A 15,431-nucleotide genomic window follows, 5' to 3' on the forward strand; every position below is an offset into this window, starting at 1 on the left:
TGGGCTCTGGGAGAGCTGTTGTTTTACGGCATCCTCCACATGGGGCACAGATTGTGTTTGATTTGGGGCACGCACAGAGCAAAGCCAGGTCAGCCATCGGGGTCCCGGGGGTCAAACGGCCACGACAGCCTGTAATAGTGCAGAGCGAGGTGTGTGTGTGAGTGTGTCTGTGTCTGAGTGCGTGCCTGTGTGGGTGGATCTGTGTCCAAGGGTGGGAGCTGAGACATCTGGAGGATCGGGTCTGAAAAGAGCGAGTCGGGAAGTGTGTGGGAAGAGAAACAAAAGGGGTCAGAGAGAACTATGTCCTGTGAGGCAAAGTCAATGGCTTTTAATGGGAGAAGAAACCTACACGGCATTTACATTTTTTTTTTGTTGTTGCACACCACAGTCTAGATTTGCCACAGTTGTGCCTCGACTATGTTATCTTATGTTCAACTCCATCTCTCATCTCCTATTTTTCTTTAACACAGTAAGTCTCAAACTGTGGTGGTACTCGAGGCATCCCAAGGTGGTACACTAGATGACCTTGCATTGAAATATGAAGTTTCCACCTGTAAATTTCCTAACATTATTTTATATTATTATGTTTGTGTTTAGTGCTTCAATTGTTAGAACCTGTAACTATATGTAACTACAGTTTTTAGTCTTTTAATAATCATTAACATCAGTTTCATCGGCCATAGAGTAAAACCCTGTGGAACGCCACAAGATAACGCTGTCCAATGAAAAGGCCTCATCTCCTTTTTTGTCGATTTTTAGTTTACTAAATAATTTGAACAGACAAATTGTCTCTTACTCTTTCAAAATGACCTGAAATAAACTCTTTTTACATTGACTTCCATTGAAAGTTTACAAAGTTTTTTCTCTGTCCTGTAAAGTTGCTGTTTTGTAGATAAATGTTTTTCATTGGAAAGCGACAATATATTATATCTATCACAGCAGTTTCTGCATTACAGTTAATAGCTTGTAGCTTGTCGCTCTTGTTGATTTCCTCTGTATAAACCCTTCTGAGATGTTCTTCTCAGTAGTGATACGGTATTAACCAGAAACAATAACCAAACAATCAATTAAACTTAATTAAACTTATCATACTAATTTACAGACTAAAAAAACAGGCAAGCTCCACATAACAATTAAGAACAATTGGTAAACGATAACTCAGCCTATGTATATGTGTGGATTCCACATCTACTGTGTATTAATAAGCATGTGTGTGGTACAGGTGTTCCTCCTAAATGTCTTGTACTTGTGGTACTTTTTAGTTAAGTTTTAGTTAAGGTCATTGGTGGTAAGTGGTCTAAAACCTTTAAGTACCACTGCTCTAACAAAAGAACTAAAAACCCATACTAACGTTCATGTGTTTGCGTGTCCATCGCAAGGTTAGAGGGGATTGAGCAGATTAGTAGAGGGCCCAGTATAAAGCCTTGGGGTACTCCGTGGGGGAGCGGTGCATCCAGCCAGCCCTGATGGCCACCGTCTTGGCCCGATCTAGTCGGGTGGAAAAAGGGAGGCAGTGGGACTTGAGACAAGGCCACTGGCACCCTTTTCTGCCAAGTGTGCGCAGATCTCCTTGGCATGGACACACACACACACACACACACACACACACACACATAGAGACAGACACATAGAAGCCTGGGACATTCTGGGGGAAGGTCTTTGGGCTTTTTTTCTGCCTGTGCTTGAATGTGACAAGCTGTTTCTTTGCATCTCAATACAAGGACAGAGAGAAGAGCAGGTGGACAGAGGGTGGGAAAGAACAGAAAAGAGCAGGGAAGGATAGAACACAAGAGAGAAAGGGACAGATAGAGAAAGAGAGAGAGAATGGGGAGGACAGAGAAAGGGTGATTAATTGAAAGAAGTTAGAAGGCGAAGTTTTGAAAAAGAGTTTTACAGAATTACAAATACAAAGTACAAAGGAAACGAAGGGAAGAGTAAAAAGTGATAGTGTGAGAGAGTGGCAATGATAGTGTGTGTATGTGTGTGTGTGTGTGTGTGTGTGTGTGTGGCGTACGTGTGTGCTACCCTGCAGACCTGTGTCACGACAGCCGTCTCTTTAGCAGTGATTGAGGCCACTTTAGATCAACTCAGATTAGAGCAAAGATTCACTGAGGACCAGATCTTCCAATGTCAGCCTGAGGGGAGGGTCTGGGATATAACACACACACACACACACACACACACACACACACACACACATACACATACTCCAGAAAAAAAAAATACGGCAGCACACCAGAGTGCATGACAAGTCAAACTTTGCCTCTACAAGGTCATGTCTAGAGCCGGGCTAAAAGGCCAGGTTTCACCGGCAGGTAGGAGTGTTAGTGCAATTAAAAGAACAAGTTGCTATCGCTTTAGGGACACTGAAACCCGACCCCTAAATTTGACACAATTTTTTCACCTAAAGTGCACAAAAACACACAAAAGTGACAGTCAGCGGCTACACGTCTAAATCAGATCCTTTTGTCTTTGCTAAATGGCTTATCTGGTTCGTCTTGTCGTGGGCAATATGAGAAGAAGCAGACTACCTCATCCAAACCCATCCACCCCACCTGCCCCCATCTCCTGGGCCGCAGGGGAGAGCACTTTGGCTCTAAGTGCTTCTGTCTGGCAAACACAAGACGACCTGGTGAGTGTTAGCCAAGGCGTTTTCGGCCTGCGGGGAAATCAGCGGTCATGCACGCATGACTCTGGCAACTAATAACGCTGACGTGGGATCGGCTTTTGCATTTTAATCCTAATAAATATGATGATAGATAAGCGGACGCACTCAGCGGGCAGGTATACACAGTACAGGGTACGGGTTCTGAGGCGATCAGGTGCTCACAGAGAAAACTGTACAGGGGATCGAGTTGAGAATTAAAACTCAAGAAAACAAAAAAAGTTTAAAAGTTTAAAAAGACCTAACATCACTCACTAGTGGCTGATATGTCATCAAATGCTGAACATCTTACTACAAAGTTTTAAAATCTTGAAATTGAAACATTTTCTAAAAGACTTTCTTAAAGACCAACTAAACACTACTCAAAGTCTCTCCAAAAAAACATTGATGATGTAAAGAACCATGACAGCTAAAAAAAAAACAAAAAAAAGATCTTTCGTTGATTAAATGATAGTTTTCAGGACTTTATCAAGGCTCAAAGAATAGGAGAACAAGTAAGGATTATGCATCAGCGACAAGTAGAGGCCAAAGAGGCAAGGTTGGATTTTGGGCGATTCAGTCCCTTTACTCAGCCAATAACATATATATAAACTTCCCTCTTCCTTTTGAGATCATAAAAGAGTTTATCGCTATTACAGTGCAAAGACAAAATAACCCAGCTTCCCCCATTTAACATGCACACTCCCACTAGTGACGGCAGTGAGAATACACTCCACAAGCACTGGGGGATTGATTTTTTTCTTAGCTATGGATGCTGGTCCTGGGAATCGAACCAGCAATCTTTTTATCTCAAAACTAGGTTTTCCCAAAAAGGATGGAATCAGGCTGTTAGAAATATCAGGCAACTTAGAAATAAATATTGATTTTCAGCCTAATTTATTTACAGCATGCTGGATCTGAAAGTTGAGAATTTTCACTTTTTTTTGCATTACTTCATAAAAAAGCTAATTTCTACGATGCCTTTTTGATTAATTCCCTGTGGTACTTTATGGATGAGTGTTTGAGCTCTATCTATATTCAGTTCAAAACAGTAAGCATGCATTATTGGTTGCTATGTTTCTAATGATTTCTAATGCTATGTTTCTAATGATTTTTCTTGATTAATTAACAAAGAATTTGGTATAATTTTTTCATGAACACTTTGCACTGCCTTAAGAATGTTGTGACATTACAAAGTTTTTTTAATGAGAATCTAAGGGACCATCATGAATAAAATGACCCAAACGTGGTCATCATAGTGTGGCAATAAATCTTAACCTTTCAGATTTTCTGATTTAGGACACTTTCTGCTGAAAATTCCAACTTGTTTAGACAGATAGCACTTCTAAACATGTCATAAACACATATTACACATAATTACACAGTTATTACAACCTGTTAAAACACGCATTAAATATCTAGGAGCTCTGTTTCTGTGTGAGGGGTGTTGTTTACTGCATGGCCTTCATAGAGGGAGCGAAACAGTGAAAGAGAGAGAGAGTCAGCGGAGGGGGCAGAGAGAGGGAGTGCAGGAATGAGAGAGAGAGGGAGAGAGAGAGAGAGAAAGAGTAATTAATGAAGATGCTTTAATTGCTGATCATGTTCACTGTGCCGTGAGGAAGTGAGAGAGAGAGTGTGTGTGTGTGAGAGAGAGAGATAGATAGAGAGAGAAAGAGAGAGAGAAATATGTCATTAAAACTTCCTAATGGGCTCAAGAGAAGAGCGGATGGAAGAAAAGCATTTTGAAGAGGATGAAAGGAGCGAGGAAACAGAAGCTAAAAGATGTCGGGAGACAGCGGACGAGCGTGAAAAGGGGGGGGGGAAGGAAACAATAACTACAAAAGACTTCTCAAAGAACGAGAGAAGCACAGGAGATAGAAATTAGTGACAGAGTTGATTAGCATCAAACTAAACTGGGGGGAGATAGAAGGGGGTAGAGATGAAGAGAGAAAGAGAGAAAAAAGGAAAGAACATGATCATAGTATGAAGAGAGTGGGAAAGAAACAACAGAAAAATTGGAGAAGGGATGACAAAGGGAAAAAATGGAAAAAGTTGTTAAAAATAGAGAGTGAGATATTGAAAAAGTTGCAAAAAAAGAAAGAAAGAAAGAACCAGCGTGTTTGTAAAGAGAAAATTATAAAAACTGAAAGAGAGAGAGCACAATTTAAGGTTCAGAAAGAAAGTGACAGAGAAAAAGACAGAGAAAGGGAGAGAGAGACAGATAGAAAGAAAGAGAGAGAGAGTAAAAAAGAGGGAAAGAGAACGAGTCATAGACAGAGATAAGAGAGAGAGAGAACATGTTTAAGGTAAAGCCAAAGAGATCAGCAAGGTGGAGCTGACTATACAGTGAATCAAGGTGTGTGTGTGTGTGTGTGTGTGTGTGTGTGTGTGTGTGTGTGTGTGTGTGTGTGTGTGTGTGTATGCGTGCACGATGCTGAATCAGCAGTGGCTCCTGTTTCTAATGGTGATGGAGGCAGGTGGGGGGTGGGGTGTCTTGGGGGCATGTAAGTTCACCACCAGCACAAAATCTGCCTGTACATCATATCACCTCAGTGGACACACACACACACACTCACACACACACACACACACACACACACACACACACTCGCACAGTACGGTCAGGTGGGTTAGTTTGTAAAGATTTGCATTGCTTGGCATAATTTCCTTGTGCAAAGTTTTAATCAGCTATTAGATCTATCAGACACCTGCTGAGAAAATCCTTAACATGCAAAACGGCCCCCTTCTGCCTCCGACAAACGCCCATACACACACACTTACTCACACACACACACACACACACACACTGTGCGAGCGCAGGTCAGGCAAAACTTCACAAACAACAGTAGACTTATTCACTGATCTCCTCTCCGTATGCAAAGTTCTCTTTTATATATGGAAATCTTCAGCATGAAGCCTTAAGTTCCTGGAGCCAGAGAAAGGAGCATGTGTGTGTGTGTGTCTACATGTGTGTGTTTGTGTGTGTGTGTGTGTGTGTGTGTGTGTGTGTGTAAAAGAAACAGCCTCTCCTTTCTTTCTTGCCACTGGATGTTACCTACAGGACACTAGGGTCAAATCAGAGGGTTCATATTCTTTATTCTTGCATTAATTATTTTTCCTGAGCTCCTCTTTAACATTCGTCTCACAGTCATAATTGATTTTTCAGATATCCATTTATCTACTTCTATTAGTTTTATTTTAATTACTTTAAAGGGATATTTTGGAGGAAAGGAATGAACAATGCACAACAGATGTAACAGTGCAAATAATGTATATTAAAATATAAGAAAACATTATTTAAAAAATCATTTTACCATTATTTAACCATTTTGCTTCATGTTGCTTCTTTACATTACAGCTACATTGAGATGATAAGCTAACATTGCTAACAAACTCTGCACTTAAGACTGTCACAAATCCATGCCAACACTTATCTTTTCTGACTAATAAATATATTTTAAAAATACAATAAAAATAAACACATTTTTATAGAAATTAAGCGGGTTGATAAATGTTTTTAGTGCTCAGTTTTTAGGGTTAGTCAATTATGATCTTTGGTTTTTCAAAAAAACGATTGTACTTCAAGAATGAACTACGTGACTGTGCTCCTCCCTGCAGATAAATGTACAGAACATATGCGTAAATGTGCTGGATGTAAATGACATCATAAATAATATTTTTTTCTAAATGGACTGTTTCTGCAAAAGCATTTCCATAAACACTGCCATGCCAAAGGCCAAGATCATGGGATAGCAGTTCGTAAATTGATCATGATCAAGAAATGTTACCTCAAGGCTGGCTTGGGAATGCCCATTCACATGTATGTTATCATGATGTGATATCTTGTGAGTGAGTTTGTATACTGGCCAGTAGGCTAATGGAAAAGTGACGTGGCAAAAGTTATGGGAGTTGGAGCGAGGCCTGACAGTGGATCCCTGGTGGATGGGACATTGAAATTCTGACATTGTGTGGTATTGTATTTTACGTTCCTTGATCCATAATGTCACATGTGTACTGGTAATACATCACAGAAGTTATTACCACCCACAGTGGACAGTGCAGTGGGTGGTAATAGTCTTGACTGTCAGTGTTTGGTTAGAATTGTCTGTGTGATGAAAAAAAAAAAACACATCCACATTTACTGTAGAAGACCTTAAATACATATCCCACGGGTAAGTGCAGTGTTTTTTGTTTAACTTTCCTGCAATATGTGCTTAGAAAAGGTCTGGAAGCCCATTTATCTTTGAACTTGAACATGAATTTGACTTGACTGGACTAGAATCCAATAGGAAAATGCTGGGGTGAAAACATAATTTTCCTTCACTTTGTTTCCTTCTGTCTAATCCCTTTGTTCTTTATCTTTCCCAATGTGTCATCTCTGACCCGCTGTCTCTCTTTCTCTTACTTGCTGCAGCATTAGCATGTCAGTGATTCGGTTTATCCGATATCGCTAACAATGCTTTAGCATGTTAGCAGAGACTATGGGCCTCTTCCTACGTGCTGAAGCATTGCGTATGTGCTCTACACTGAACCGTCTCCGTATGGAACACCATCATCCTCTGTGCTCAGAACGGTTCGGCCCTGCAGTGAATAAGCAGCCAATGACATAGCGGCCAAGAAATGCAACCCACCTCGGCTGCAGCCTAGGCTTTGGGACACAGCTGCTGTCTCATCTTCTACTGCTCACGCTTTCTTGTCCTTTTCCCCTCCTCCCTCTCCCTCTCTCTCTTTCTCTCTCTCTCTCTCTCTCTCATTTTCTCTCTTTTTTTGTATGTTTTGTTCTCCGACACACTTCTCTTTTGTTTTTCCTCTCAAACGCTCTTGTCCTCTGTATTGCTCTCTCTCTCTCTCTCTCTCCCTCTCTCTTTCTCTCTCTGTCTCTGTGAAGCAGCAGGGCTCATAACCTTGCTCTGCTCCAGTGTGAGGTGTTTTCTGCAGAAGTGCTTTGCCAGCAGACCTGGGCCTTCCAGGGGACTGCACTACCCTTCCGGACAAGCAGGACACACACACACACACACACACACTCACACACATACACACACACACATACTCCCTTTAATCACACACACCCTTGCTCTAATCACTACAGCACAAATCACTCTCAGTCCCACTATCTCCTTTACTAGTATCTGCATTAAAGCCTAATTATGTTCAAACAGCTCAACAAAAGTCAAATATCAGGCAACACTTTGCATATACATATTTTTTTAAGAATTTCCAATATTACAATTCAATTAGCAGCTACTTAAAGCTTTGTGCATATTTACACTCCTAAACAAACTACTAAAGTGCTAAAATGGTTCTGTAGGTGATACCATAGAGCTCAATTCTTTAAAACTTTAAGACTTCCAGAAATCCAATCCTGGGTTTTGATATATTTGGAAGTTTATTACTATAAACAAGATTTCAAAGTCCATGACTGAAACCTAGATTCAAGGTCCAGATTGGAAGACCACTGCCAAAAAAGACCCACTTTTGGCTCCATGAAGAAGCTGATGAAGATGGTGTTTGTAAAGGTTTAAACACCTTCATTTAATGTCTTTTACAATTTAAAAAACATTTATCATTTAGCTTTGCTCAAAAGGTTTTTTTTTTCATCAAACTATTGTTTTTATAATTTGGCCCAATGGTTCTTTAAACACCTGAAAGGATGAAGACAAAACTAGAAAATAAAATGTGTAGGCTTTAGCTTTAAGAAAAAGCTCTCACCAGCTGTAAATATCCCTATTTGAATTTTCTATTGCACTTTCTGACCTAAACACTCAACTCAAGTTTTTGTAAAGTGAGATTTGTACTGAATACTGAATACTGCGTGTTCCCAAACTTTTGATGAGCAATAACTACATGTGTTAATATGAGTGTGATCATGTGTATGTACCTCAAAGTCATTGGCCTTGTTGTAGTGCATGTTGAGAGCCCTGAACAGCTCGGAGTCTCGGCTGACGGAGATCTCATCGGCTCCGGTCACTCCGTCGTTTATGGCCTGCCGCGCAAATTTCTCCATCTGGATGTAGTAGAACTCCCGAAAGTTACTGAACCACTTTATCAACTGAGACGTTATACACCTGTTAAACTGAGAGAGAGAGAGAGAGAGAGAGAGAAAGAGAGAGAAAGAGAAAGAGAAAGAGAGAGAAAGAGAAAGAGAGAGAGAAAAAGAAAGACATAATGTCAGACAAAAAGTATTTTGTTTTTGAGTTTTATAGGTAAATTGTATATGAAATTTATAGGAAAGTTTACTAAATGAAAAACATGTCAACTCAAAAACCCAATTTTGTATGTTGAAAAGGTTGTTTGTCTAGTTTAAAGTTTTTCACATTTGTGGAAAAAAAAAACTTTTTTTTTTTTAAATAACTATAAAAAAAAGTTCTATAGCACCAAAAACAGTACTGTGCTTGTTTTAAGTCAATAAACACCTTTTATTTTATAGAATCATTTTGCTTAGAGCATACAGCCTACACTTAGTCCACAGTATAGTATTAAAAACAAGGCTCTTTAACTTGTATCTGTAATGCAATATTAAAAGGTTTTTTTTTTTTTGCAAAAAGAAACACATTTTAAGGCAAATAACCAATAAAATTGTGAATGGCTTTTTGAGTTGAACCCACACCAAAAATGAAAAGAAATAATATTGAGAATAGAAATTATGACTCTTCCACAGCATCCATCAATTTGCAATTTGGGCAGTGTTTAATGTGAACATGAATGCCAGGACTCTAAGTACAGAACATATCAGCCATCCAATGCAACATCTGGCTGGAAAATGACAGCGATGTGTGGCTAGATGGGACTAAAATGCTCAGTGTGACACTGAGTTCAGTTAAAAACAGTAGATAATTCAGCCTGTAATTTTCTAAAGCAGCAGCTCCTGTAAAAGAGGAAATGACCCCCCATAGCACTCCACGTACATTTACGCCAATTTACTTCAGGCTACAATTGATGAAAACATGAGGAAATTGATGGCTTTATTTAAAAAAATCTAAATGTCCTCAAATTTAAGTCACAAAAAGGCATCTAAAGTCTGGTATCAAGGGAAAGTTAAAGAAAGTTAAAGAACTGAAAAAAACTCCAATATTTTGTTTTGCCTTGTTTCAATGAACAATGAGTGAGGAACAATTAATATCAAATTACAACAGGCTTCTGTTGACAGTGGTGATAATTGTGACTTCTAAGGGTTAATGAAGTGCTAAAGGATTGGAAAAAGAACAGCAGTCTCTCAGACTGGCCTTGTTAGCAAGTGTTCCTCAGGGGAAACGGTTAATCATTAACCAAATCTTCATAATCACAGATCCTGTGTCAACAACGAAGAATATCATTAACATCATTTACATGAAAAGAAAGGCCTCTTTCCATGAGAGGCAATCTGGACAGTGTGTGACTGCGTATGTGTGTGTGTGTGTGTGTGTGTGTGACTGCGTGTGTGTGTGTGTGTTTGTGGTGGGCAGGGGAGGAGGAGGGGTCTGTGAGTCGCCCTCAGCTGCGAGGCCTGGGACAGATAATTGAGTAGAAAACTGATAAAGTCAACATAAAAAGAGCCATCTGACCCACAGGGAGTTCAAACATCAGCTTAATGCCCATTCACCAATCAGCAGCCTGCTTTCAACGACTGTTACCCCACAGGCATGAGCCGGGGGGAGACGGGGGGTCCTGTGCCAAATTCAATACAACCTTAAACCGGTTAAGAGAGCAGTGGTTTACAGTTCACCAGGGCAATGAACCCAGGGGAGAGAGGAGGAGGAGGAGGAGGAGGAGGAGGAGAGAGAGAGAGTAATAGTGAGAGTGACAGATACAGAATTAAACACACACTGAGAGATTAGGAAAGAGAGAATGAGTGAGGACAAGAAAGAGTTAGAGAGAGATACTGACAGAACATTTCAGAGGAAGAGATAAAAGAGAAGAGTTAATGAGAGAAGACAGGAAAAAGTTGGAAAGATAATGATAAAAAATTGAGAGAGATAAAAAAGAAAGAAAGTAGATGCAAAGGAAGAGAAAGTAGAAAAAAATAGATTGATAGACATTTTAGAAAGACATAAAAGAAAAGAGAAGATAAAAAAGAGAGGTAGCAAAAACAACAGAGGATAGAGAGATAGGAGAAAAGTCAGTGAAAAAAAAGAGAGAAAATGAAATAGAGAAAAAACAGAGAGACAGAGAGAGAGAGAGAAGCCCCCTTTACACAGTGCAAAAAAACAACAATGGCAGCTGATAAGTCCCGAACGGGGCCCTCATACCCCTTTAATTGCCCCGCCCCAAAAAAAGCCCCCCTCTACCACCACCACCACAACCCCTCCCATCCCCCCATTTTCTCCTTCATCTCCCATCTTTCAGAAAAGACGACAAAACGATGGGCAGCGGCCCTCTGGGGAGGGGAAACAGCTTTTACATGGAGATTAGAGAGAACTGTTGTTCAGAGAGAGAGAGAAAAAGAGAGGAAGAAAGAGAGATGTCCAATGAGAGATGGAATAAGATATTAAAGTATAGAAAAGCAACGAGAGGATAAAAAAGAAAGAGAGGAAAGAAATGAAGAGAAGAAGAGTAAGAAAGACAGTTTAGGATGGAATTGGGGATGATAGTAATGAAGGAGTAAGAGATGGAAGAGAAAAAAATTGTAACAGACAGGAGAGGGAAAAAAAAAATATATATATATACTATTGAAATGAAGTGACGTGAGTGTCAGAACGAAAGAGAGATAGGAGGATAAATTACATGATAAAGAGAAAGAGAAAGCATGATGTACTCCATCTATTCACACAGTCAGATATTAAACACACATGTGCATGTGCACACACACACACACACACACACACAAACATTAAAGTCCACATCACACAAACTTGCATAAACTTTCAAAGGCTTATCAAACGGATCAATCCATTATACAAACACCACTGTCAGAAATTTGGCCATCAGGAGGTCCGTCCAGTCTGGCCTGCAGTGTGTGAGTGTGTGAGTGTGTGAGTGTGTGTGTGAGTGTGTGTGTGTGTATCTTTATGATGAGCACTAAATCACTGACAATGACCTCATCACTCACAACAAAGACCTTTCCTGTCACACCACCAAGCGAAAGAGACGAGAGAGTAAGAGAACAAGGGTGTGTGTGTGTGTGTGTGTGTGTGTGTGTGTGAGTATTCTCATGAGCTGTTATTATTGGACGGTCCAACACTCTGAAGTCATCTGTATACATTTCTTTCGCCCTTATGTCCACTCTATTATGTGCCAGTGTAACACCAAGTTTCTAATTCACACACTCAACACATCCCAGTCTGCCCTCTCTCTCTCTCTCTCTCTCTCTCTCTCTCTCTCTCTCACACACACACACACATACACACACACACTCACAGAGACTTCAGTGTTTGTTCTTTATGCCCATCCTCACTTCCTGATGGAGGACTAAAGAGAAAAAACAAGGCTAATCCCCTCTTCATTCTGCTCTGACCATCAGCAGGAAAACAAGAGGAAAGATCCTGAGTCACAGAGATCCTGAGAACTGTCACAGTAAAGCAACAAAAAAGAACCTTCTAAACCGAGACTACTGGCATTCTATGGGTACATTAAGTATATTTCTGTGATTGCACTTTTTTTTATCACTAATCAATAAAATATTCAAGATTTTCCTTCTTTCTATAAAGTTACAATTTCATACAACTGAGGCTGTTTAGAAAATAATGACATACAGAACACAAATGACTTAATTCACATAATCTTGAACTTGTCACATATGTACTTGTACTATTACTACTACTACAGATCTCGTGTCTCATATTGATATATCAGGTTTCAAATGCATATATTTTAGAAAAGGTTATTTCTGCTGGATTTATACAGATAATTATAAAATCTGTAATATTTTTAATACATTTAGGAAAAGTTTATAAGATTTCAAATACATTTTAGAAAGATTTCTAAATTTGTTAAAACGATTTCTAAAGTGTATGGGCTATAGAATTATTTTTTGACAGATTCAAAATTCTAATTTTTTTTTTCAGAAAATGAGAGATAAATAAAGTTTGCAATGAACTTGTAAAAGGAGAATTCTCAAATTGATTTTTAACTAATTTACATATGAACATAAAATTATAAAGAATTAATCTTCAGATTAACAGATTTCTTTAAATGATTTATGAGACAGAAATATTAAGGTACAGTACATAATGTTTCTAATATTTTTTTTTTAAATGGCTTTTATGTAATCTACGAGTGAGAGAAATTGTGCCACTAATTAAAAAGATATATACTTATTATAAACTCTTAACTTAATCAAGCTTTTCTTTAAAATCCTTTATATGGTCCATTCATGATTAAATATTTAAACAGTGTAAATAACAGCTGAAAGTCTGAATGTGCTGAAAGGTGTAAAAAAAAAAAAAGAAAAAAAAAAAGTTTTACTCCAGAACAATTTCTGGAATGTGTTGATTAGTCTATTAAAAAACTAATATTTTTAACACTTTTAATGTTAGAAACAGCCTGATTATTATGTATTGTTAAATCAGGCAGTCGGGCAGATGAGCTCATGTATGTGTTCTAGTCACTCAAGTGTGACTAATTCCAGATTCCAGCTTGTAAAAAAAAAAAAAAACTGGCCTTCTGTGTACACACACACAGGTCAAAAGTCAAGCGGTCCCTAACCACTTCAATTAGCGCTTTAAAGGTGTCCGTTCTGGACGAGGTCACTCTTGTTACTGACCTCAGACCAGTTTGCTCTCCCACATTTGCTGTCTGAGGGGAAGCTCAAGAACGGGCTCTGATCGGAAACAAAGGGAAAGCCCACCGAAAATCCGTTCCCACCATTATTATCCTTTAAATAATCAGACCTTATTAAGATTATGGCTGCTCTTTAATATGCAAAGCATGCTGCATTGATATTCATGAGACATGTAAATATGATGAATGACTAATGAGCAGCTACACTAAAAGCAGCGGTCGATCCCCGAGAGAAAGGAAAAGAGGGAAAAAATAATAAAATCCGTGCCACCCATTGTTCCACAATGCAGTCAAAAACAAAGCCACACAGAGATAATGCTGCCAACAATCTGACCTTGTTTCGGCGTTATGTTAATCTAATTCAATTAAGGAAAACCTTTATGCTTGTGAGGATTATGTAAAATGAGTTTGTCGTGTTTATTCGAGGTACTCCAAGGACCATCTATCTACTCCATCGCATGTCATGATTTGACGATTTCATTTGAGGAAAGGATGAGTTTATTCTGCATAGAAATAGGAATACTGTAGCACATCTGAAAACTGTGTGAAAGGGGGAATTTTAGTTTAATAATCTTCTTCAATTCATTACATCATAACATCATGGGATTTATATACTTTTCCTTTACTTTATACTCAGAATGTTGTTCTTTGTGAAGACCACTAAATACATTAAGCTATGAAATGGCTTTAAAGGAATTATGCAGTGTGTATCTTAAGTATTTTTAAATTTTAATTTTTTTCTCAAACATAGGATTCAGAGAGGAAGGCACACTGGTGCCTTTGCTATCAGCACAAATTATTGCATCAAATTTCTGTAATTTTTTATATTTTTACAAATAAAATATTGTATTATTTACATAATGCACAACATCCACAGTGGCTATGAAAATATTTTATATTTATATTTGTAAAAATGACTTTAACCAAAGAGCTGCTTACTTATATACTTATATATGAGCACATGCTATATGCTGCTAACTCTATTAGCAAGAGTTTTGTTTTTTTATGACCAGACGAATGCCTCTGTGGTTAGCGAGAAAGAGGGAAGCGGTTTGTTTACTCGAGTGACCAGCAACGTCAAGGAGAAAGAAAAGTGATTGATAAGAGCTTCATAGGGAAGCAAATGATCGCTTCAGAATATGAGGCTTAGAGGCAAATATGGCTGACATGTTAGCAGAACTGCGGGCAGATTATATAGACTGCTCATCACAAGTTTGGGGACAACTTTTTAAAAGCAAAAAGCTTTTAAAAAGTGTTTTTTTCTTTTTTTAATTTGATGGTCTGACATTTCCAATGATATAATTTTAATTCACTCTTAAAATGTCAAAAGATAAAAGACTTTAAAGTGTTCCCAAACTTCTGTGGGCTTTCCACAGGTTCTATACAGAATCATCACAACCTTAAAGACCTAAACGCATCAACTGTATCAACTACATTCGTAAGAGAAGGGCCATTATAGAATTTTCTCAAAAGCTTATATAGAGCATCTAAACAGTGTTTTCTGTATAGAACACGGTTTAGAGTGTACAGTATATCCATGGCTGTTCTTGGTGGAGGAAAGTAAGCACACCAGGAAGCTGCCTGAGTGAGATCTGTAAGCGTAAGTCGCGTCACGTGATTACAGGTTGTTTGTCACTGTGGTAACAGTGATCTAAGGGCAGCTGGTAAAAAGGGGAAGTTTGTCTGTTCATTTGAATAAGATGGCCTGAATTTGTCAGAGGTTTGTATCCTAGTCCACACACACACACACACACACACACACACACACTGTGTGGCCTGAGAAGGTCTCATCATCTACTGGTTCACACACAAGTCTTTGTTTGTTATGTAGGCTACATGTTTTGCTTATGATCTTCCTTCTCTTGCACTCATTCAAACACTTTCCCAAACGCTCTATGAAGTGCTTCTCAAACGCTCCTCTGAGAATCTCTGACAGTCTAGGTTATGCATTTCTCATAAACTACACACTGTAAGAAAAGAAACAATGCTTTTTGGTACCACATTTCCTAAAATGTTGTTTCACTTATTCAACTTAAAAATGATTGTTGCTTTTTTAATTTTTTTGCTCAAGCTTTTTCTTGTAATGGACAAA

General features: G+C 38.7%; 1 protein-coding gene across 1 annotated transcript in view; it reads right to left on the bottom strand.

The window, feature by feature from the left end:
• Positions 1-15,431, bottom strand: part of LOC103022569 (prospero homeobox protein 1) — a 39,900-nt gene that overhangs the window by 12,724 nt on the left and 11,745 nt on the right. The window contains exon 4 of the mRNA XM_049479056.1: positions 8,523-8,717. Coding sequence (XP_049335013.1) covers positions 8,523-8,717 — 195 coding nt within the window. The remainder of the gene's footprint in view (positions 1-8,522; positions 8,718-15,431) is intronic.

The sequence above is a fragment of the Astyanax mexicanus genome, chromosome 1 (genome assembly GCF_023375975.1).
Source record: "Astyanax mexicanus isolate ESR-SI-001 chromosome 1, AstMex3_surface, whole genome shotgun sequence".
Lineage (NCBI taxonomy): Eukaryota > Metazoa > Chordata > Actinopteri > Characiformes > Acestrorhamphidae > Astyanax > Astyanax mexicanus.